The sequence below is a fragment of the Conger conger genome, chromosome 11 (genome assembly GCF_963514075.1).
Source record: "Conger conger chromosome 11, fConCon1.1, whole genome shotgun sequence".
In the NCBI taxonomy this organism is placed as follows: domain Eukaryota; kingdom Metazoa; phylum Chordata; class Actinopteri; order Anguilliformes; family Congridae; genus Conger; species Conger conger.
In genome coordinates this window covers 4,988,997-5,011,710 of record NC_083770.1, presented here as the reverse complement: position 1 = coordinate 5,011,710, position 22,714 = coordinate 4,988,997, and the positions used below count along the sequence as shown (strand labels likewise).

The window sequence follows — 22,714 nt, the reverse complement described above, 5'->3', positions numbered from 1 at the left end:
AGTCTATAAGTGGGAGTTATATTTAATGTTGCTTCTAATTCACATCTAAATGTAGTGCAGGTTTCAATGGAGATGTTTGATCACTGATATATTGTCATATATTTTAATAAAAAGGTAGACGTTTTTTGTTGGCACATTGAAAACAAATTTAACTGGCCAAGCGGGGGAGCCAGTCATTCAGGCAGTAAATAAGAGCTTCTTATCTCTGTGACTATAACTGTATTTTCACACGGAAGAGCAAAAGCCACAAAATGAGTCTTGCTGAGGCAGAAAATTGCATCTGAGGGGATTTTGAAAGAAAAAGAAAAATGTTGCACTTCCTGTTTTCGCACACTGAATTCCAAAGCTCTTCGAAAGTGATTTGGTGCGTTTAGCAGAAATGAAAGTTTACACCCTCAAGGGGAATGGGATTTCCCTGACGCAATGTCAGTATCCATTCCTGGCGTTCCCCGCTCAGGATGCCAAAAACAATGTAGTGACCTTACATTTCTGAGGAAATCACAGACTAGAGATTGCACTGCTTTCTGTTTCCTGGTCTCACATGTCAAGGTGAAACTGAAGAGAGCTTTTCTCCTTTAATTCAACTCATTTAATGTTTTCTTATGCACACACGATTACTGTGACTTTAACATGTTCCAGTATGGCAACAGCAGAATGATCCTTTAGCAAAAAGATGTGCGTAGATAGCACCGCACCCTGTCTTACGTCACCGCTGAAGATAAGACATTCAATTTATGTTTCAGTTGAGGCATACCACTGGGTTCTCTTCTTTCCCAGAAAGTGAAAGGGACTTCATTCACTGGACTGGAAAAGTACAGAATGTCTCTGGACTGCACGCCACCCCATTTCAGGGCACCACAATGTTTGGTATGTATTCATGCTAGGTGAAATAAAGTAGTCAGGTTTTGGTAGTGACCTTTTTTGGAATATAATTTGCATGTAATCACTGCTTGACCCATAGACACGACTAGGTCCTGCACTGTAGCCATCTTTAGCTCCTCCTAGTTCTGTAGGCTTTGATTGGGGGGGCGGCACTCTAATATGTTAGGTGGGCAACTTTTTCATCAGGGCACAGTGGGTTTTGGCTGTTTACTGTAGCACATTGGATTTGAAATAAACTAATAAATATGACCTGCTGAAAAAACTATGTTTTGACAGCTCAGACAAGCTACCAGCACTAGCTGGTTGACCAGTTGATACCCAGCTTCACCAGCTTTAAGGTCATACCTAGTTAGACCAACATATGGCCAGCCTGACCAGGTCAAATGTCATTCTAGTAAAGCTGACATAGCTGGATTTTACACCTGGGGAGTTTTATAGTGCATACTGATTGCTCAGATTTGAAGGTATTTACATCCGTATTGGGTGATCTCAGTAGGAATTTCAGCGTTTATATTAGGCTATATGTAAAATAAAATATATTTTTTTGTAAGTAAAAACCCTAGACCCGAGCCCTCTTCTCGTTCGCGTCTTGTTTATGTTGTGGATTGAGGTTCGGTCCGTAACAACTGGGCTATGTGTTTGCTAGCCAGCTAGCTAGCAAATAGTCTATTACTAAAGCCAAAATAGTACAAAGTGTAACCATAGGCTACGAGCTAGCTAATAATCATCTTACAACAAAATCCACCTGATGTCCATGGTCCTCAAACAATGAACAGGGGGCACACGGTCAATCACCTCCAATCTACCAAGCAAATCTACGGCACCAACATTACGAGAAATGTATAATCCCCAAGATTGCTGGGTATAATGTGGGGATAATGAAATGTAGCCGAAAGGTATAACCCATTTCTTATCAGGCCAAAGCAATTTTCAAGATATGAAGCATTTACATTTCTAAACACACCTGAAGAATTTATAGGCTAGTTTTGGAGCTTGAAAATGATCTTGTTCTTTCACTTTTAGAAACAGTGCATTGTGGATTGTATTAGATATATTAAATCAACATTTATTGGACAGGGACTGATTAGCATGGTGGCTGAATACCCCACACACAATGGTAGTGGGCCCAGCTAAAATAATATTAGCTTGGCAATATTATGCTCTAATGTTACAGGCTGGCACAAGACCACAGAAACACCTTAAAAGCACTTTTTTTCACCATGAGGAGCTTGCATTATCATTATAAAGTCTGTTTCTGGAAGTAAATACAGTACCAAAATACTCGCCAAAGTTAACATTTGAATTCAGACATTTGAATCTTGGTTTTGTTTTGTTCCTATTCATACACAACTAGATACAGTTTAAATGATGTATTCATAAGGGGCACAATTTGCATAACTTTGAGTAATTGAGTAAGAAAATATTATGATTCTGCCAGTTCTCCCCTAAAATAATATTGTCATTGTACAGATGGTTTTTGTACAGTACAGTCCCCTCCAAAAGTATTGGAACAGAAAGGTCAATTCCTTTGCTTTTGCTATCCATTGAAGACAATTGAGTTTGATGTACATGAGATGACAGATCCTAATTTAAGCTTTTATTTATTTTTATCTAGATTCGTTAAACAGTTTAGAACATATCACCTTTTGCATCAGACCACCCAATCTTTAGGTGAGGAAATGTATTGGAACATGTGATTGACAGGTGTTTCTTGTTGCCTAGATGTGTCCTGTTAGATTGATTAGTTAAACAAGAAATAGTTTTGAATGTCTTTTTTAGCCAAGGGTTTTGCCTGTGAAGACTGCATTTGTGTTAGAAAAGATAAACCAACATTAAGACCAGAAAGTAAGCCATTTTGAAGCCTATGAAAGAGGGGAAATTGATCAGAGCCATTGCACAAGCATTGGGGATAGCTTGTACAACAACTTGAAATGTCCTGGAAACAGCTGGTGTACTGAGCAACGGACATCGAACTGGTCGACCAAAGAAAACAACAGCAGTTGATGACAGAAACATTGTGAGAGCTGTGAAGAAAAGCCCCAAAACATCAGTGACATCACAAACAATCTCCACTGGACAGAGGTGAAGGTAACTCAATCAACCGTTAAAAGAATACTTAGAGGTCAGCAGTATAGAGGCCATACCACAAGATGCAAACCACGACAGAGATGAGCCACAAATGTTCTGAAAATGGAAGGTTTTATGGACTGATCAGACCAAGATTAACTGCTACCAAAGTGATGGAAAGTCTGGAGAAAGAAGGGATCTGCTCATGATCCAAAACATACAAGCTCATCTGTAAAGCATGGTGGAGGAAGTGTCATGGCTTGGGCTTCAACCACTCCTGCAACAATCAAATTCTCCTCCAACCTCCCCACTGACTCTGCATCTGCCACCCTGCTTTCATCTCTCTCCTCTGCCTTTGACTCTCTCTGCCTCCTGGGACATCCCCTTCCAGTCCTTGGATGTCCAACACCCTACGTACCTCCAGGGCCAGCCTTTGGGCAGTTGAGAGGAAGTGGTGGAAATCGGACCTCTCAACCTACCAGTCTCTTCTGGCAACATTCTCTTCTGCTGTCACCGCTGCCAAGGTAAAATACTATCAAACACAAATTCACAATTCTACTTCTAACCCCCGGAAACTATTCTCTATTTTTTCCTCTCTCCTCACCATGCCTTCGCCTCCACCTCAGTCTTCCTTCGCTGCTGATGACTATGCAGATTTCTTTGATCAGAAGATTGCAAACATCCCCAGCTCCACTTTTTCTTCCCTTACAGACTCCAATGTTTTCCAACTCCTGCTCTCCTTCGTACCCTAACCCCTCTTCTCTCCTCCAGGCAATAATATCTGACATTCTCCCATTTGTCACCTTTCTCGTGAACTCCTCCCTGTGTTCTGGCTGCTTCCCATTGTCCTTTAACACAGCCCACATCACCCTGCTGCCGAAAAAGCCCACCCGGGATCCCTCCATCATCCAGAACTACCGCCTGGTATCTCTTCCTACTTTATCCAAAACAATTGAACAAGCTGCTTCTTACCAATTGAACAACCTGCTCGACCCCCACCAGTCTGGCTTCAGACCTGGCCACTTGACAGAGACTGCACTCCTCAATGTCAGTGAATCACTTCATGCCACACAAGGAGCCTCCTTCTCCTCTGCCCTGATTCTTCTCGACCTCTCTGCTGTCTTTGACACTGTGGATTACTCCATCCTCCTGTCCTCCCTGTCAGCAACAGGGATCTGCGGCACAGCCCTGAACTGGATCAAGGCCTACCTCTCTGGTCGCTCCTTCCAGGTTGCCTGGGCTGGTTTAGTATTAACACCTCAGCCCCTTGCCACAGGAGTTCCCCAGGGCTTAGTCCTTGGTCCACTTCTTTTCTCCCTTTACACTAGATCCCTTGGCCATGTTATTACTACCACTGCTATGCTGATGATACCCAACTCATTTTTGACATCCAGAGCTAAACTAATCAAAAGCTCAACCCAAGTAAGACTGAAATGATCTTCATTCCTGCTCTAACCTCTCCCCTTCTTGATTTCTCCATTTCCCTAGGGGATTCCCTATCGCCCTATGGAAGGTACCTCGGAGTGGTGATGGACAAACCCATTTCAGAGAAAACCACAGATCAAGCACAGTGAAAAAAATAAGTTTATTCAAATCAGTGTGACATACAGAGGAGTTGCCATAGTTCCAGCAGTAAATTTCATATCTGAAGGAAACATGATCTGGAGACAGGAAATAAGCATTGATTATGACAAAACAGAAGAGGAGAAATGTGTAATAATGTACTAACATACTGTATAAACAAATGATACTTCAGTCATCAAAATAAAACAATATCTATCAAAGAGCACAGTGGTATTTTAATTTTGTTCAATCAGTTCACCTTCAATAGGAAAATCATTCTACAGTACTACAGTAGTTGCAATCCCACACATTGAAGCAGGCAGTGTGGTAAAAAGGGTGCCACCCATTGAAGCAGGCAGTGTGGTAAAAGTGGCCCTGCACATTGAAGCAGGCAGTGTGGTAAAAGTGGCCCTGCACATGGAAGCAGGCAGTGCCAAACAAAATTCAGTGGTGTGACCATTGCTTAAGGTACTGGCAAGGCCAGATGATTTCATGATATGACCTAAAGCAACATGAGCATTTTTCACAAGTGAAAATGTCAATGTAATACTAAGCGAAGACAGAAAACTCAATATCAATAATGTATAATTCCTCTAAAATAAATGTTTAACTTGCATATAACCAAACAAAAAACCCTAATATTCTGAACTTTGACTCATGAAATTAAGCAATATTAACATTGCTTAATTTTTTTCCACAAACTGTTTCTGTAAAACTAATGTGGTTCATTAAAATAATAAGACTGCGACCGAAAGTAAACTGCCCTTAACATTGCCTGAGTTAAATGCACATAAACACAGTTTAGTGAGTAAAAAAAAAATAACATTTACATTTATTTGTTACTCAAAGTTACTTGAATCGTCATCCAGCCCTAATTGCAGTTTACTTGAATTAACATTCATGTACATTAATGCATGTGCTCTTTTTACCTATATTCTAAATTAACATTAATGTACATTAATGCATGTTCTTTAACTGTTTATCTATCTTGCATTGTGTGACATTGTATGGTGTGAACACACCAACATATTCTAGAGTGAACGTGAATAGTATAAGTTATGGGCTATGGGCAAAGACCCCTACAAAGGTTGCATACAAATTTCTCATAGCTTTGCAATAACCTTTGATATAACCCTGGGATAAATATTGTTTTGTAATGTATGGCAAACAATTAATATCACAAAACCCTATGAATTAATTATCAACCGTGTGAAAATGACACAGGATTGATAATAAAACTGGACAAGCTAAAAATGATTTATTATTACCCCTTTCCACAAAGATGAAACTGGGTATTAGGTTGCCAGTTTTGACTTGGCTGCCAATCATGAGTAGGTGCCATAATTTCCTTGGATATGATTTTAAGTCTTCAAAGTATCAGCTTTAATTCTAGAACCAATGTGTTTGAAGGAAGTCCTTTGGCTAATCTAAAAGTTAATAAAATAGCAGATAAAAATGTACATGAACACAAAATAACAGATTTATTGTAGAACTCACAGAAATCCATTCATATGGCTAGCTGTATATCTACTATTGTCCAATGCATTTTTCAAAAAGGAAAACAAACACATTACATAATTTTAGTTTTGTATGTAGCTGTCAAATATTAAAATAAAAATCATTGTTTTATTAAATATTTTGCATTAAAAGTGACAATGGCAAACTTTGGTTATTGTAATATTTACACTGTTAGACAAATAATAAACAGTGCAGGTAAATGGCCTACAAGATTCGATATACAAACAGAAACAAAAATAACTGACCTAAAGTTAAAGCTGGGAAACATAAAATTTGTGACTACTTTTAAAATAGAATAATAAGCCACCTGTGGACCAATTATCCTCATAAGCCACCTGTTGAGCAATTATCAAAAAGAATTGCAGCACCTGAATCATCTCAGTGAGATATGTAATAACAATTATAGAATATTATCATAACAAAATTATGTATTCATGAATCCCCATTTTTCTCCCTTCTAAAAAATTAGTAACAGATGTTAGATAACTATGTATAACTAGTATGGCTATATGCGGTCATTTGTAAAAATGTAAAAGCCGTAATTATTCTGTATGATGTCAGTCATAGATAATACTTTTTGCAGATTTCTATTTAATTTCATGGCTGCTCATTTTTTGACAATGCAGGACTCTAGTAATAATGGCTGTAATGACACCTGAGATATTCAACTTTAAATAAATGAAGCAATTAATTAATATAGAAGATAATTGTAGTGCTAACACATACAATGGAAATTAAGCATGTCAATTGGCTCAACAAATGATTTCTGTTGAGATATAACAATCAAGACTTCACATTTCCATGGCTGCCTAATTGAATTCAGAATCTTAAAATCATATGAAAATCAGCTCTTACAAAAGAACAAAAACTGACTTCTGTTATTAGTAGCATGTTAGGAACTAGCATTTCCGTGTGCTTGAAATCTGGCCTTTTTAATTCACTATATTGCAGAGATATTATTGGTTGCATGCATTAATGCAATCAAGCATCTGTTTTAAATCAATTTAAGAAAAATGTATTTCAGAATATTTAGAGTATGTCAATAGACATTTTTATATGGCTTCACTTTACAAAGAAATATATGGGGAATAAGTATATAGACATAACACAATTCTAATTTTGGGCATTTTTCCAGACAAAGTGGCCAATTGAATAGAACTGCTAATATGATAGTGACCATGATTCAATTAGCAAGCAACATGTACTGTTTCCAATGATGAGTAGCACCAAATTAACTTTACATGTAAACTTGATTGTCACTGTACAGCTTGTGCTAGCCAACCCCTGGAGGGGAGAAGAGCCTTACGACCCTGTTAATGTCTAATAGGTAGTTATTAACTTTAAAAAGAGAGGGATCAAAAGCATAATGTGAATTTCAGAAAAGAAAAGGGTTTGGAAACTGCAGTTTGAAAGCAGTGCATTCAAAAAAAGGAACCTACTTTTCCAAAGAGGAGGTACATGAATGCAACTATCTACTTCAACCAATTTTCAGGTAAATTAGAGCCTAGAAATCCTTGGTATTAGAAACATATTTACAAAATTAGCCCTAGAAACTTGACAGTCTTCTATGGAAATTTCAAGAAAAGCACTTACATGTCTTGCCAAGCTATGAGCAAGTCCATTTCATAGCTTTAAAATAAAAACACAGTAAAATAAATTAAAGAGAATACTTTAAATTAGCTGCTGCTACTCACAGAATAAATAGAATAAATAGGAAAGAATGAAAGAATACCTCTTATTGCATACTGCGTTTTTTCATTGTTTTGGCTCCTCCCTCCAAAAAGAGAGGGAATTTTCACTTTCACTTGAAATGTGAAATATACTCTCTTCATTGTCCAACTATAAGTTTATTCATGCTTCTTTAAGGCACCTGGACAACTGGCATATGAAAGGCAGTAAAAATGTTTGTAAGAAAGTTTTTAGAGTGTGAATTACCAAATGATGATGAAGTATTTATGTATTCAAATAGCATTAGCTTGATTTTTTTTTTAAGCTCTCATTCTAATACTGGTCACATGTCCTTCCCTCATACTTTTCAGCATCACACAGTGATGGTTGCTGGTAAGCTGCTGAAAAGTACACCGCTGATTTTTAAAAAAGAAAGACTTCCGAGAACAGAGGTGAAGCTTCTGTCAACAACGAGGTGAGGCTTTTCTGATCGGGCCTTCTGCAATGGCAGCCCTGATGAGGTCACATGACAGTACAGCACCGGCAGCACTTTTTCTTCTGAGTCACCGGCAGCGGAAGCTCAGCGACTGAGCTCTCTTCCTTTTCCTCGGAGGCCAGTTCGGAGGAGACGGACGCAGGCCGACCGGCGACCAGGTCCGCCGCATTGCCGTCCGTGGCGGACGTGTCAGTGACGGTCTTCTCGCGTAGGGACCGGTCGTCATCTTCATCGATCAGAACCACGTCCCCCTGGACGGTGCCGTCGAACTCCAGGACTCTTGGCATCCCCTCACCCATGTACACCGAAGTGAAGGGCATCTCCGCCGAGGCCTCAGGCGCTGCCTTGTCCCCGTTCCTGTTTCTTGGACGGGCAGGCAGCCCTTTCCCCCTTGAACCCAGTGCCGTGTCCAGGTTAGCTTCACTGGATGCGGTCTGTTCCCCAGTGCCGGTCGCAGCAGCAGCTGGGTCCGAACGTGTGACCACCACACCGTCCCCGTCCCCAAAGGTCTGTCCCACCAGCTGCATCAGTTCATCTGTCTCCGAGGAGCTCCAGAGTTGGATGCCATTCTCCAGGCTGGTGGTGCCTCTGGAGCACACCTCGTACACCACCTTCTGGACATCATCGTACACCTTCACTCCCCGTTGGCTCAGATCCTGAGGATTTGCAGCCGAGACTGACAGCATCTTAGTGTCCCCCATATTTTTATCATTCCTCACACTGATATCCATGGTGTGCTCTGCTGCAAAAAGTTGGAGAGACAGAGAAATCCCAGTTTAGCCTATGCAAACAAATATAAGTGCAGCCATCAATATATCGATATATTTCATTGTACAATGTAAGTCGTTCAAATTTAGCAATGGCTACAGATGAACCCTTAAGTATGCATTTTGACCACAGGCATACTCCTGGTCTCTTCTGAAAAACAACCCTTTGGAGTTTGTTTTGTTAATAGTTTGGTCAGAATTACTCAAAATAAAGTCATAGAAGCTCAAACACAGCGAAAATGGAAGCTTTTTTCTCACTGAAAAGATTTTATGATTTTCATGGGATACAGATTATTGTAGCTGTGGTCACAACCCATTCAAATATAAGGACAATATCACCAAAAATTTGCATTCTGAATTGCTTTTTGTAAGCTACGTCGAGGCAGTTTTCCAAAAGGACATTTGGAGACTCCAAAAGGACACACGGAAACAAAATTATATTATGAGCCTTATGAAGTGTAAAATACTGCATTTATACTGCAACTATACAACAGCTTTTATCCTGAAAAAAAGTGTTTGCACTTCCCCCCGCCTGTCACCCTCCCCTACTTCTCTGTCAAAAACAAGTAAAAATTGTTCTACAGGGAGGCGTGTACATTCCTCATTTAAATATCTATGGTAATAACTGCTGCTTCAGCTAGAGTGAGTGACCATCTGAACCACAGGTCAGATTCAGCTGAAGCTAAAACAACACAACACACACAGTTAGCATCTGTAGGTTAACAAAGATAGAACCCTATGACATTCTTAGCACGTTGTCAAGATGTTGTTAATAGAACCTTATGAGCTTTTTCAGAATGTTGTCAGGATGTTTTTGACAGACCCCTATGAGTGTTTTAGCATGTTGTCCGGATGTTGTTGATCGAACCCTATGAGATTTTTTGAAAGTTGTCAGGATGTTTTTGATAGAACTCTATGAGATTTTTAGCATGTTGTCAGGATGTTGTTGATCAAAGGTTACAGTGCTATCATGAAACTATGAATTCTGAATATAATGAGATCTAGCTTTGCTTCAATCACAAGGATGTGAGATGTTGATGTTATGAAGGCATTGTCAATCTAGACATGCGAATCAAAAAGCACTGGTGGAGGTAGTGGAATGACTTTCCTCTGTTCATTGCTTAGCCATATTTTCATTTTACACACATTGCACCAATCACTGCTTCATTACAGTAAACAAAATAATCTTTGGAAACTTACTGCAATGCACCTTTTGTACAAATGTGATCATGTGGCGATCAATTAGCACCCAGCCCTCGATTTAGCTGGCTTGGCAAACTTCAGTTAGATTTGAGCAATATTTAGCTAGATTACCTGAATGCATAACAAATTTGGTCTGAATGAATGGCCACCAAACTATGTAGAACAATCCAGGTGAATTGTATTGGCAGTAACTGTCTGCAACCATAGCTTTTCAACGATACATTATTGTCTTAAAATGTTTTACCTATATAGCCAGCTTCAATATCACATAATGATCAACTGCACAACTGCCCTTGACTTAGATTTCAGTCAGATGTTGTGGATAGGCAGCTATAATTAACGTTACTTATTATGTTACAGTTGTGGAGTGCCACAGAATATAATGTTATTGTTTGGAAGCTAGTTCGCCAGTGACAACTGTTCTACTGTGTTACAACTCAATGGCTAGTTTGCCAAACATAACGGTTATTTAGTTGGCTAGCTAGCTAACTACAACTTCTGAGTAATTCAGTGTTGTATTAGCTAGTTTACAGCTAACGTTAGCGTTACCTGTAATGGTATATAATGGTATATGGTATTTATTCATTGAACTTGCGGAAACGTAGAAGCTATGTTACATTAAAAATATCCTTGTCATGGTGAGTGACTTCTATAAACTCCTGTAGCTTCTGCTATACGCAATGTCAGTTTGTCAGATAGCTTCAATCTACCGCTTTCTCGATTGTCACTGCTCAGTTTTCTGAGTGAGGGTCTGTAGGATCAGGGGAGTAATTGTGGTACAAAGGTGGTATTTATTTTTTGAAGATAATGTAGTTTTGGAGATAATGGGGTTTATTTCAGGTTGGCAGGGGGATTCTTAGAAAAAGCCATGGGGTCACCAGTTGCACCAGCTGTATGCCGTATGCTGTATGTGATTGTAACTGCCCTGATAAAAGTTCAGTGGGGTTGAGGTCAGGTGATTGTGGATTGTCCAGCACTCTTTGCTCTTCTTTGAGTAGTTCTTGCAAAGCTTTTAAGTAGCTTTCATTTGTTAACATCTTTTCAAAATCCAAAAACTTTCTGTTTTTTTTCCAGGATTACATGAAAAAAAAAAACCTGAATTTTGGACCCCACTGTAGTTATAATGTTTGTTGACACTTAGCAGGCGTATCACAGGAAAGCACAGTGAGGTGAGGTAAAGCAAAGGACTCATAGTGGGTTAATGTGAACACTGGCAGTGCAACTCTCGAACACAGTCAAAAAACTGTCGGCTCTAACATTCATTTTAAAAAAGCTATTTTCCGTTGTATTCATAAAAACCTAAACATGCAGTCATCTGTTCACCATTGCTTTATCTTTTCATGGACTGCAAAATTGACACAAACTTCACTCAATGCTATATGTAGCCTCAATGTAAGTTCATTTCCGTGTTTGCATTGTAGCTTGTTGATTGATTGCTTATGAATTTGTTATAGTCTCTATTGAGTGACAATGTTTACTTTGGTATTCAGCTACACACTAGCTAAGATAATATTTGCTTATCGGTGGTGCAACCAAATTTAGTAAAGCAATAGTTTGATATTAACCTAGTAACCTAGTAAAGATTGTACACTGAAATGTAAAAACTTACATATGACTGGTGCAACCAAGTTCTGGTTTTTACGTGGGTATTAAAGCAAAGCTCAATGTGTTAAAACATTTTAACATTGCCGCTGCCCTTCACAAAAGGGGGTACCCCAAGGGTCCATAGTAGGTCTCACACTTTTCTACAGTTTTTATCACAGTGGCAGTGAGCCGTGAGTACACATCAAGAACATGATAAATTATTTCTAACAGATTTTCCGGCAATGGTTGAAAATTTTTTTTATAAAAACATTGACAGTAATGCAAATAACCACACATTACAACCGTGGTATGCAGAAGAGAATCTCTGAACACACAACACATCATAACTCTAAGTGGATAGGCTACAGGAGTAGAAGTCTAAAAAATAAGTCTAATAAATCATAACCTAAAAAAAAGTGCTCACTGAGTGTATGTTATTATTCATTATTGATGTTTGTGTTGTACAACAATAATATAACGAATAAAAGGGAACAGAGGTACAAATCCATAAATTAGCCATACTGGATCTAATTGAGATTGTATGCAGTACTTACATCTCCATACACTTAATCAAGACTCATCATATTCAGAGTTCTTTTTTTTTTTATCTGGGAATTTTTCAGGTTTTATTTTAGATTACATTGTTATAAAACGGTGAAAATCTGATTATTATAATAATGCAAATCTTCGGGATAAATATTTCATTTAAATTTGAAACATTGTCCTTTCTTTTAACCATAGGCTTTGTTAATGGAACTGCACATTTAACGATTTCGCACAGTGACATATACAAGAAATAGGCCTAGCATTGCCGTAATAATAACAAAGTCATTATAATACAAACTACTACATTACATTAAAGGCATTTAGCAGACGCTCTTATCCAGAGCGACGTACAATGCAGTACAAATCAAACCCAGGGTCAAGTATGGTCAGGACCCTAGAGGAATGTGCAGTTTCGAGTCCTAGAATGATCTCATAGATACAACTTGAAACATTGAAGAGTACATCAGTTTATCAACTAGCATACCAGGGTTGGCAGCTAGAATACCCTGGGTACTACAATAAACTATATGTGCTATTATAATCTATGGCATACACAAGGCTAATCATATCAGTGAGGTAGGGAGGGAAAGGTGCAGCCTGAAGAGATGAGTCCTCAGTCTGCGCTTGAAAGTCATCAGAGACTCTGCCGTTCTGACATCCACAGGAAGGTCATTCCACTGCTGTGGGGCCAGAACAGACAGCAGTCGTGACCGAGAAGTGCAGGTGCAGATTCCAGGAGCTCCTAATTATATAACACCCAACTTAATGACTTAGCTGGTTTCTGCTGCAAAAACGAAGAGTCCATTGGCATGTTCTTCCTTTATTGCACCAAAGAAAATGACATGAACTCCCTTGTACAACCGGCTTTTCTCCACGACCATGCTCTCTTCCAAAACGCACACACAACCACCAAAAATCCAGGAAAAAAACGGTTTAATCCGAACTGTCCTTTTTTAAAAATCCGGGAATTTTTTGGGGGAAATCGGTTAAAATTGACAATGATGAGCCTTGACTTAAAGTATGTAGATTGTTGTTGGTATCTACCTTGCCCTTAAAGTAAAGTACAGAGATATTGCTGTACTATTGTGGTTAATGATCTTGCAACTCAAGAGATTTCATGCTACAAATCCTGCTGCTGTTATATGCTTGACCAGGCAATTAACCATAACTGCTTATTATAAGTCACTCTTGAAAGCAAATTAATTGTAATAAGAACACATTTTGCAGAATTTAATTTCATTAAAGACCCCCTGGTCATGGCTCATCTAACCCATTTAACACTGCTCCATGCTACAATACTGCCACCTGTTGGCAATTATCAATGATAAACCCATGTGTAGTTTGTCAAATGTCACAATTACACCTCAGATGATATCTGGTAAGACTTCTGTCTTGCCTGAAGTGGACAGCTACCACACACACTAATATAGCTCACAAAATAAAGCTTTAAAATCTTGATTGTCAATTTAAAGAGACCAACTGTATGTGAAATCTACACAAATGATGTGCATGGATATGAATATATGACAAGCACAGCACAGCCATGCATTCATAAGCATGAAAGCACATGGTGAGAGATGGGATAGCAACACTAAAGGAAGGCTTGTGTAATTTCAAGCAAAACATGAGGAAATAATATGCATGGAAACTATATCTATCTATGCCACAGAACGTTCAAAACTACTCAATACCAGCCCCTGTGAATACGTAGAGACAGGGAAGATCACAGATGTCGACTGCATTATTTGTTCAGCACGTACTTTCTCGTGCCTTCCTCACTAACACCCTGTTCAGCCCTGGACTGGTAACAACCCGGCAACCATTCACTGTCAATATCTCCTGCATCATCAACACGTACCGGAGTTCTTCAGCGATCGCTTCAACCCCAGAAGCCGTGTCGGGTGGTCGGGAGTACAGCTGTGGGAGGTCGGGGGTCTGGGAGACGACGTGTTTCACCACATCTATCGGGCGGAGAGCAGAAGAGGAAGTAAAGTCAGACCGCTGGGCCCCAGAGCCCCCTGGTGCCCCCCCGCCTCTCTTCTCCCTGTCCCCTTTCTCTCTGGCAGCTGAGTGCTTAGACAGCAAAACCAGTGAAAGTGTATTAGCGGGAACAATGAACCCCCGGGTCTGGGGGATTCCCTCTGAATGGCTGGATCAGTGTGTAAACAAAGTGCAGAGTCATTGCCTTATGATAGTGAAGTTCAATAGTCTCGCTGAGGCAAGAGGGAAACGGTCCAAGTGGCTAATGTGCAGTAGTGGCAGCAGTGCTCTGCAGTAAGCAGTGAGACTGCACAGTGATGTGTGCATGTGTGTGCAGCGTGCAGGTGTGTGCCATTACGTGAATAACAAAAGCATACCCCTATGGTCGTGTGCATAGAAATGTGTGTGTGTTTGTGCACACTAAATGGTAAAAGTCAAGCAAAGATATTTGTCCAGAGTTAATGACTTGATGGTAACAGGCAGTTTAGATCAATACTGCAGGGTCAATACTGTGAAGAGAGAAACTAATAACAATCATTATTGTTATAATGTTATAATTGTTTACATATTGTATTAAAATATGTCTCTGTGTGCACATATTACAAAATAGTTTCTAATATAAAGAATATTAAAATGTAGGTGAAATATCACATACCTCACTCCTGTTTCAGGATACCCTACAAAGGAACAAAGTTGTAAATGGTCAAACACTTGCAGAAAATGTCAGGGAAGATGCAAATCTGAAAGACTAATGCAGGTGCAAATAAACAAACACAAACTATTAACTGCAGCACAATGTTGGTCATGCAGGCCATGTGGGGCAGCTTTGACCAGTCTGGGTTGACCAGTCTTCTGACCTCTCTCATTACCAACTGCTGTTCACTGGATATTTTTTTCTCTGCAAACTGTAGAGACTGTTGTCTGATTATTTTTCCCTAGCACACAAAATAAGATATAGGTATGTTTTTTTACTCCAATTGTTTTTTTTTGTACCCTCGTTTGGCAACAGCGCAAGTGTATTCATCGTCGAGGCACATCATTATCCTGTGTTTTCCTTGTTGTGCCTGGGCATGTGACCAAGGACACAACTGAACATGTGTGGTGAGTGAAACTATTACACTTACTTACACTTGCCTCATGTGGAGGAATTCTTTCTCCATAGGTTTCTATACAGTATATTACATACCCTAAGGTTGAGATGCCATCTAGGATGCTGCACCATATTTCCTGCTGGTCTCATGGCTCTATAGCAGCCATTCCTAGCCTGACCTTGTTGTCCACATGGAAGTGTGTGATTGTTGTCCGTCTGCTGTGTGTAAAGTTGCAAGAATAAACATCAAGTGAGCCGGGGGAATCACGTGTCTGAAATCTGCACGTGTCTGCAATGGGGATAACTCAGGGAATAAAATATAAATAAAATAAATCCATAGAGAAATAAACTTATCACTTGTCATAGGCAGCGTATCCCTTCCCCTTTTGAATTGGAGAAGTTGTCATTGGACATGTCAGAAAATGTGTTAAATCATGAGACCAGGTAACTTCTATTCAGTATTCCTATCCAGATTAAATAGCTTACTAAAAGCCAACTAAAAATAATTAGTTGCGTAATGGTTTGCATTACTCTATACCTAATACATCTGAAGTGAATACTGCTTGCATGTCTATTTCTTGAAAATATGTGGACACTTGATAACAAGTATTAATAAACTGCACAGAAACATGCAACACGCAGTCTTGTCACCGGATACCTAGGCAACGACTGAAGGTCATGCAATGAGCTACACAGCGTAGTGTATGTCATGTCATATTACCAGTTACAACAAAAACAAGAGTAAAATACCTTGAGAGATATGTTATACCCATGTGGACTTTTTAAGAAAATAAGTAATTGATTCTGACTCACAATGTGATTGTGTATTTGAAATAAAGTATTGAAATCTCTTGGACTTTAATTCACAGTTTAGTATTAGGGGGATATGCTGAGGTTAAAAGGGCACACTGCAGTGTGAAGAAGAAATAAAGAAAAGCAGTACTGACACTTGGACTGCTCTTTTACTTTATAGTTATGTTTTGCTGTTTCATCAAATTTTAGTTTAAGACCAAAAAGAACTTTTTTACATGAATGTCCTTTTGTATTTTTATTTTTTGTCGTTTTTGGGAAAGTGGGAAATTACAGCAGCCGAGGAGGGGCTGTGGCAGGGATCCAGTCTGATGATGGGGTGGACATGTCTGCCGCCCTACAGACTCTGCTCATGCCGTGCCAGACCAATAATAACTTCATGACAAAACACAGAATTCAGAAATCTGAAAACAGAAAGTATGTCTCAAACCAGTTTACCCTGCATATTAATTCATACATGATGTCCAGTGGTTGACAAAGGAAATTATTCACTTTTACTTATAAATTAATGTAGCCTTTGGAAGTTTTTGAGTATTGAGTTGTAACACACTCACGCCGATTACACTGACTACACTTCTCTCATTTTGTCCCGCTAGAAGTAACTGTAGACTAAGGACTCTACTATAGACCAACCAAAAGCAGTTGTTTAAAAACAATTTAGCTTTCTAGATGGAGGCCAACAATAGCAAAGGAGGAACAAGAAATCAAATTTATGGTGATTTTGAAGTAAAAAAGCAGATGAACAGCACGGTTCCTGTATGAGCGCAGTGTTATGTTGTGTAACTGAGTCCTGTTATAGAATGTAACATCCGAAGAGGGGAGAGTGATGGTTAATCAATACTATTACCATATAAATGGCACAGAGAGTGTAGCTTAAACAGAGGTAAATGCTAAATAGATAATATATAATAAATCACTCATTTACCTCCACTGGCTACATGGCAGCAATGGGGTAAACACAAGACTGACTCTGGAGTTCCTTCTGGTCCCTCCCACCATATGGTCCAGGCCCCACCCCAGACAGCTGCTTTTAAAATTAGCTGCTGCACTTGTGCGCTCTCTGGGCCAAAACAGTAAGATAAACAGGAGGTGTGGCGGAATGGAATTGGAGTCATCTACACAAACAGATCGGAAAGCCACCAGAAGGTGCGTGTGATTCCCAAGGATTCTAAACTCCCAAACAGTTAATCAGTTGGCATCATTAACAGCACCTCAGAAATAGCCGTTGATTAACTGACTGAGCTGAGAATACATGTAAAATGCTGCTACACACCAGACATCGCATGTATGAAGCCACTCAGAATCACTCCTAATAATGGTCTCAAACTTAGGAGTTATTCTCACCAAGAAGTAGGACCTAAGTGCTATGCAGAACAGCTAAGTGGACAGCACTAAGGTCGTTTTTGGTAAGCAGCATTCTTAGGTGCTGATCTCAGTATAATCACAGCTCACTCAGGTGCTGTAAAGATGAACTACAATGATGGCGCCCAGGAATCAGCCAATAGCAAGCCTTCATAAAACTGCTTGTTGCATTAACTGGTATGATTAGCAATTCGGATGTGCCTCCATTCAGTTCATATTAAAAAGGAAGATACAATTACAAATATGAGGGACTGCGTCTTTCTTGTGACAAAACGTTGTCCCACCTTACAATTTTAAACATAAACAGGAACCATTAGCAATGTGCTCGTGCCTGCATTCTATAAAATATATGAAAAAATTAGAGACACAACTAATTGTTAAGAGCTGTAGCCTAGACTATAATATGATGTGGTACATTGAGATAATGGATTCAACAAGCCAAAAATCATACTGCACGCAGCAAGAAATCGTAACGGACAGTTTAGGAATATTGCTGCATTCACATAGCAGAATGAATATACAGACGTGCATAATTACAGAATTTGGGCTTGCTATAGATGTAAACCTGCAATTGTACTGACTAATGGGGCACTGGTTATCATAACTCTGGAATAAAGTTAAATTTTAAACAGATGCAGATTGGTTAGAAAGCGTTAGGGTGAGTAATTTTTGGAGAGCTTTTTGGACTGGGGCAAAGTGGAAAGGGTTAAATGGTTAAATAAAATTGAATTGCCATGCTGATTTAATTGTTAGGGTAGCCAATAATTTTGGCACCTATGGTTTTCAGAAAGAAATTAGATAACAAAATGAGAAACATTGAAACATGAGTAAATGCATTGAAATAAAAGTTTTACCATATGTCTGAACACAAAATACAGATCATTATTGATAGGAATTCTTTCTCACAATTTGTATTATTCACTATAGTAGAATCAGGTTTCATGGTTTAGTGCCAACTGAGGATTCAGCAGAGTAAAGCTATTAAATATGGCTTCCAAATATATTTAAGGTGGAATGCAATGTTAATGTTCTGAGCCAGAGGATTATCATCTGAATTTACAGTAACCACCAAAAACAAAAATAATATCCCTAAAACTCATTATTATGCAGATTTAGAGACTGTCTTTTGAGACGGAGACTGTCTGCCATAGCTGTTGAGCTAAAAAACAGATAAACAGAAACAATGCGCAGCAACAGCAGCCTAGCTAGAAAACATGTGCAGTAACCCCACAGGGGATCTGCACGTCAAAAACACTCCTCACAGGCGGCTAGAGATTCAAACCACTTTCAGCTATCAGAAAAACATCACCGTAGCTTTTTATGACTGGAGATCCCGCCAATAAACAGCTCTCGCTCCTGTCTTCTGCACAAACCCGTTAAAAAGAGACCATCCGTCTGTGGCAAGGGAGAAATCTGTGTGCAGATGGCCTGCGTGATGGAGTCAGGGTTTCATGAATGAGAAATAATCATCCGTGTCCACTGAGAGAAATAGTGCCTCAGCTGCCTTACCCACATTTTGTGCTACACCCCCTTGGAAGAGCTTTGAATAATTTATAATAACGCATTTATGGAGAAATGCTGCAATATGCTTTGAAGCATGAGGAGAAGTCTCCACATTTGGCCCGGAGACAATATCCATTACAATTCAGCTATGCATATGTTTACACAGTGGGGTGAAAAAATCTGGGCACCCCTTGTAACAATTAATCTGTACATGATAAAAAGCAAACCTGAACTCTAATTTGTACAGAATTAAACATGAGAACTTTCTGCAAGATTGCTTTTTATTTTCATTGTTTATTGTTAAAAAGGCTCCTGTGCAAAAGTTTGGGAAGCCTTTTTGGACAACGACCCAAAACTCACTGCCAACACAGCAAAGGACTTCATTAGGGAGAAAAGGTGAACTGGCCAAGTCAATCACCAACCCAACAGAGCATGCATTTCAAGTAACTGTCCATGCAACATGAATCACTGTAAAGTCACTATCCTTATCCAGCGAACCAAACCAATCATAGTTTTTAATTCCAAAAATGTGCAAACTTGGAGAACTATCAGTAGAATGTCAATGGTTTACTTTCATTTCTGCACAAATATTATCACTGAAATAACAGCTACAAGGGCTGATATGCTACACTCCGTCAGTGAGGTAGTCTCGACATCACACAGAAGCAGTGAGCCCATTACTAAGATGCTACGTCACTCACAAATTTGTGTCAAAATTACCAAAGAAAACACAACACTTTTGACCCAGATTTGTGACAAAATGTTCAAGCAAATCATTTTTGATTTAATTTTGCTAAGAAAGATAAAGATTTTCATTTTATTTGCCTGTTTTGTTTGACTCTTGATATGATATTTGGTTGATGCTTGTTACACAAATCTGATTCTATAGCAGAGCTGCAGTATTGCCTAATAAGGTTTTACAACAAAACATGTATTTTGCAATGCCCAAGTGTAAACGGAAGACTGTAATTGGAGGCCTTGGAAGAAATCACTTGTCTGAGTGGATATTTCTGAGAAGGACAGTGAAAACAGCTGTGACACACCAAAGGGCATGTTCAGATGTATTCTGTTTTATATTGCAGAGCGCTTAAAAACACTCAACTATTTGAATTATTATTCAGCACATATAGGGAGTAGGTTGGATTTTGAATAATAAAATCCATGTGAAATGGAATGTGTTCACCCAATTGCTTGATTACAACTGACAAATTAAGACTTATGGAGTTCACTATATTACAGTGGGCTTACAGTATTGCCCTCACAGTGCTTAGTGGTATGTTTAACCATTTATGTATTTTCTTGTACCCATTACCTGGCTTGTTATGGTCAATTACAATCTGTGTCTTCTGACTTGGCAATTATGTGGCTTTTCCCATGCTGATGGTTGACAAAGGGATTTTGCATGTTTGTTCCCCCATTTTTATACTCTAGTGAAACAGGAATGGAATGACATGATCCAGTTCTTTAGACTGATATTAAATAAATGAAATTAAAATTGTATTGCCAATTTCACTTTGTTTGATTTATTTAAATAATTGTACGAGGTGCCAATAATTTTGGAACCGGTAGTTTTGAGAAAAAAATGAGATTAAATGAGATGATACTAAATAAAGAACATTGAAACATGAAAGCTAAACTACAATGGCTCCATTTTTGCTTATCGATCGACACTCAATAACCCATTTGAAAATGCATGGGTTCTATTCCTACATAAATTTCACCACATACATTACCATGTAATTCCAATGGAGGGAAGAAGGGTGAAACCTAGATTAGATGCCATGCATTTTTAAATATGGTGGGTGGTCTTTATTTTTTTTTATATGAAGAATTCTACAGGTCCTGGAGCATCTGTTAAAATAGACATCATCATGAACACCAGTACGTACCAAGATATTAAAATAACAAAACAATGCACCCCCCCTCCCAATGTGCTTACAAGATTTCTATTTTCATTTAAAAATGTAAGTTTTGAATGCAATGAACTTATGATTATCTGCTTATATATGTACAGATATCATATAATGAAATATTAACTGTTTATAGACAAGTTTGTACAGTTTATACAAGCATTATTTGGTTTGTATTTTATTACATAACGAAAAAACATTTCGTTATGTAATTCAATAAGTCCTACATTTTGGCTTGAGTGTCCAAATACTTTTTGGGGCCACTGTACATAGAGAAAGAGCGGGAGAGAGACGGAGCGAGAGCGAGCGTGTACATATTATGACATGATATACTGGCGGCTTACAGTGTCATATGTTGAGTAATGAATTCTTGGCTTTAAATAGTAAAGGTTATGCCTCTGTCAGTATGCTGGAGGAAGATATGGCTCCTTGTCCAAGAATATAATAAAACATTTTTCTTCTCTTTCCACTTAAAATATCAACATCAAATCCACCATTCCACTCCTGTATAAAGCAGTTTGCCTTAAAAGTAGGATGACAGCCATTATAAAAAACAAACAAGGCTGAATGTCAATTGCTTTCACTTTACTATTATCTCTAGTATGAATGAAAACCCTGCAGAGAGTTTAGTTCTCGCAATTTTAATATTGCCTGACTTTATCCAACAGTCATCAGTGCATCAGTAAACCAATGCCACTTAAAGAACTGCTATTATAACTTTGAACTACATTGTCAGGGAAGGTACATAACATGAAACATTGCCTTCTTTAAGCTACTCCTTGACCTTTTTCAAGCGTACATTTGTACTGCTATAGGGGATTGAAACCAAGTGCTGGTGGCTTCACCCTTGTTTGAGTTGCATAGCGTACTGAATTCAACCTAGAATAAAACAAAGATCATGCAGCATTCACTGTATAGCTTCACACATGCCTACATCTCACATATACTGTCACAGATACCTCTAGATACTATCACAGGTATTTCACCAACCAAACATTTTCTTAACTAGTATTAACATCTGTAATAATCAAAACAACTGCGCGATCAAGCGGTAGGATGAGGATCAAGTCAGCGGTGTGGCGAGTGTGTATGTGATTGAGAGAGAGAAAGGGAGAGGGAGAGGAGACGCGCATTACCACCTGGAGCAGCTCCTGCAGAGCGGGGACCTCCGTCACGCGGGAGAGGTGAGGGACAGGCAGGAAGAAGAGAGTCGCTGCGGGCGGAGAGGGGCCCTGGCTGCTGCTGGTCGGCCGTGTCGAGTGTGTAAGTGTGCTTGAGAATGCTGGTCCGGGGCTGCTGTAATCCAGTCTCTGTGAGACATTGCATGCTGAGGGACATAGCTTTGCATTCACTGGCCATCTGCCCTTCTCTCTGCCTGCATTCCTTCTCTCTCCTGCTCTCAATCTCTCTCTCTCACTGGGCAGGGAGCAGCAGCTGAGCTCAGCTGAGAGATGGCAATCTGGCATGAATAATTCCTGAAATTAATGACATGCTAGGCTGTCTGGTCCAAGCTCTTGCACAAAAACGAGCCTGGAATTTGCAGAATTTTAAACAGCCCTCACAAAATAATAATAATAATTATTATTATTATTATTATTGTTATTATTATTATTATTTAAAAGGCACCTGGGCAGGGAAAAAGCTAGTAAAATGTAGATGGATATAGTCCAGTATATAAAATATACCAACTGTGAAATATGTAAATAACATCTTTTTCTTCTGGCTAGGGTGTCTTTGTCAGCCCCTAGAACCGTATGGCAAAAAG

The 22,714-nt window shown here is 39.1% G+C and overlaps 1 protein-coding gene across 3 annotated transcripts; it reads right to left on the bottom strand.

Moving 5' to 3' along the window:
• Window positions 1-5,970: 5,970 nt before the first annotated feature.
• si:ch211-12e13.12 (paralemmin-1) lies at window positions 5,971-22,235 on the bottom strand. Of its 3 annotated transcripts, none has more exons than XM_061261148.1 (4): window positions 22,089-22,235; window positions 14,930-14,951; window positions 14,153-14,255; window positions 5,971-8,936 (listed from the first exon to the last, which is right to left on the bottom strand). In XM_061261148.1, the coding sequence occupies exon 4, from the start codon at window positions 8,923-8,925 to the stop codon at window positions 8,221-8,223; it is 705 nt and encodes a 234-aa protein (XP_061117132.1). In that variant the 5' UTR covers window positions 8,926-8,936; window positions 14,153-14,255; window positions 14,930-14,951; window positions 22,089-22,235; the 3' UTR covers window positions 5,971-8,220. The 3 variants fall into 3 exon arrangements, 2 of the variants coding, with proteins under 2 accessions (XP_061117132.1, XP_061117133.1); XM_061261149.1 differs by having other exon boundaries at window positions 5,971-8,933; XR_009710035.1 differs by lacking the exon at window positions 5,971-8,936 and adding an exon at window positions 12,026-12,974.
• Between the last annotated feature and the right edge of the window lie 479 nt (window positions 22,236-22,714).

Coding starts and splice junctions, on each gene's coding strand:
- si:ch211-12e13.12 (XM_061261148.1), bottom strand. CDS start 8,925: ATGGATATCAGTGTGAGGAATGATAAAAATATGGGGGACACTAAGATG.